We start from the raw sequence: 2,500 nt of genomic DNA on the forward strand, positions 1-2,500 counted from the left end.
GAGATAAAGCCATGCAAAACAAGAGCAGGAGAACCGAGATCAAGGTCTTTCCAGACCTGCATATAAAGAGACACACTTTACAAAGCAGTCCCTGCACAAACACCGCAGCAGCTTTCCAAGCCAGAATTGAAAATGGAAAAAGTTGACTCGCACACCCGCTCCCCCACCACGCACGCACGCACGCACACAGACGCAAGACATTGCATCAAACATTCAATTCAATCTATTAAAGGCCATCTATCAGAACACGCGTGTGTTCAGGATTCTATTGATTTTAATTTTGCAAAAGCTACGGGCCACTGCATCGAAGGCTTCTTAATATATCTCTTCGATCTTTTTCAAATTCATTTTCTCGAGAGAATTCTCACCCCGTCTCCCTCCCCTCACCCCGACCCCCCTCCCCTCTCCTCTCCCCCATCCTCGTAACAGTTCACGGACGTGACGTGCACGGCCTCGGCAGCCAAAAGTCCCGTCTGAAGAAGAAGGCTTCCAAGAGCGGACCGTACCGGAGAGACATACAAGGAGGTGAGTGCTGCTCCCCCCCCCCCCGGCTGTCCCCTCCTGTGTGTGTGTGAACGAGCCTTCCCACTGTGAACGCTCAGATGTTTCACGGTGCCATCGATTGGTCCACCGACTGAGAGCAGTGTGGATGACTCAATATCAATGCAACAACACACCCACTCTATTGTACAAATCTGTTCATTATGCACAGGTGGTGTTTACTTGGTGTGTGTGTGTGTGTGTGTGTGTGTGTGTGTGTGTGTGTGTGTGTGTGTGTGTGTGTGTGTGTGTGTGTGTGTGTGTGTGTGTGTGTGTGTGTGTGTGTGTGTGTGTGTGTGTGTGTGTGTGTTTGTTTATGTGTTTGTTTGTGTGTGTGTGTGTGTGTGTGTGTGTGTGTGTGTGTGTGTGTGTGTGTGTGTGTGTGTGTGTGTGTGTTTGTTTATGTGTTTGTTTGTTTGTGTGTGTGTGTGTGTGTGTTTCTCTGTGGGGATGTTTGCGTGTGTGTGTGTGTGTGTGTGTGTGTGTGTGTGTGTGTGTGTGTGTGTGTGTGTGTGTGTGTGTGTGTGTGTGTGTGTGTGTGTGTGTGTGTGTGTGTGTGTGTGGTGTGTGTGTCTTTCTCTGTGGGGGTGTTTGTGTGTGTCTGGCCAGCGACAACAGATCTTCAAGCTCTGACGTTATTTTTTCAGGCTATCTAGGCTAAATCGGTCGTACATCGTCATTGTTACTGAGTGAAAATATCTGTTGAGATAATCGAAACGCTAAGGGCTAGCTTTTAGCATAATCTTCAGTTATTACAAATCTGCTTTGCGAAGGCGATGAAAAGATGTGTTGGTGACTTAATTTGGTTTTAATGGTAGCCCGGTGGTTGTATCACAACTTGTAAAGCAATTTGTGACGATCATAGAGCCAGTCACTTTGAAACACACATTCAACAAAAGGAATTGCCATAATAGTTTTGTCAGGAAATTGAAACCACTATTTTAGAAGAAAGGCTATATGGCTGAGGTTATCTATGAGAATAGAGGGTTTGAGGTTTGGTAATTATCTGAGAGACAGCTGAAGTCGGGATGTGTACAGTTGAGCCTTTCCCAGTTAGGAGGCCGTAGGCTGTTCTGTCTACTAGCGGTACGTTTGGAGATAATTAGGTTAATGTTGATTAGTTTGATGATAGTTGTGTTGCAATTAAGGAGAGTAGAGTATTGGTAAAGGTTCAGGGTTCGATCCCCATTGTGTGCAGTCTACCTGCAGGTAAGGCGTTCAAGAGTAAGAAGCCCTAACACAAACCTGCTCCTTAAAGATGTGTATCTGACTTCACTGCAAGCTGCTCATAGTTGGGATTTGAGGGAAATACAGATAAGGCATAACAAATTTTGTTTTGGCTGCCCAGCGCCCAACTTTAATAAAAGAACAAGAAGAACACAAGAACACAACCAAAAGTGGATATTAAACCCTAACCGTTCTGTCTCCCTCACATACACACACATTAAACACAAGGAATTACAAAGCTTTTACTGGAAATAAAACCAAACTTTTTTGAAAAAATAACACACAATGTAGACACCCACACACCCACACACACACACACACACACACACACACACACACACACACACACACACACACACACACACACACACACACACACACACACACACACACACACACACACACAGAAAGTATTTTCAGTGACAAACTTCTTATAACTTTTCACAGGGCAGATTGTGTTGTCGACAGCAGACGTTGTTTTGATCCATTGTCTAATATTGCCGAATGGCTGTCCTATTCCCAGTTTTCTCATCATTGCCCTTTGTTCCATGTGTGTGTCTGTCTGTATGGGCCTGTGTGTGTGTGTGTGTGTGTGTGTCTGTGTGTGTGTGTGTGTGTGTGTGTGGGTGTGTGGGTGTGTGTGTGTGTGTGTACACATCTCTGTCTGTGCGTGCTTTTGTACACATGTGCTTGTGCTTGTGTGTGTATATACAACTGTAATGTATGTGTACTT

At 45.1% G+C, this 2,500-nt stretch overlaps 1 protein-coding gene across 1 annotated transcript in view; it reads left to right on the forward strand.

Moving 5' to 3' along the window:
* robo3 (roundabout, axon guidance receptor, homolog 3 (Drosophila)) overlaps positions 1 to 2,500 on the forward strand; it is a 68,337-nt gene that overhangs the window by 59,145 nt on the left and 6,692 nt on the right. The window contains exon 21 of the mRNA XM_056594838.1: positions 430 to 525. Coding sequence (XP_056450813.1) covers positions 430 to 525 — 96 coding nt within the window. The remainder of the gene's footprint in view (positions 1 to 429; positions 526 to 2,500) is intronic.

The sequence above is a fragment of the Gadus chalcogrammus genome, chromosome 7 (assembly GCF_026213295.1).
Source record: "Gadus chalcogrammus isolate NIFS_2021 chromosome 7, NIFS_Gcha_1.0, whole genome shotgun sequence".
NCBI lineage: Eukaryota > Metazoa > Chordata > Actinopteri > Gadiformes > Gadidae > Gadus > Gadus chalcogrammus.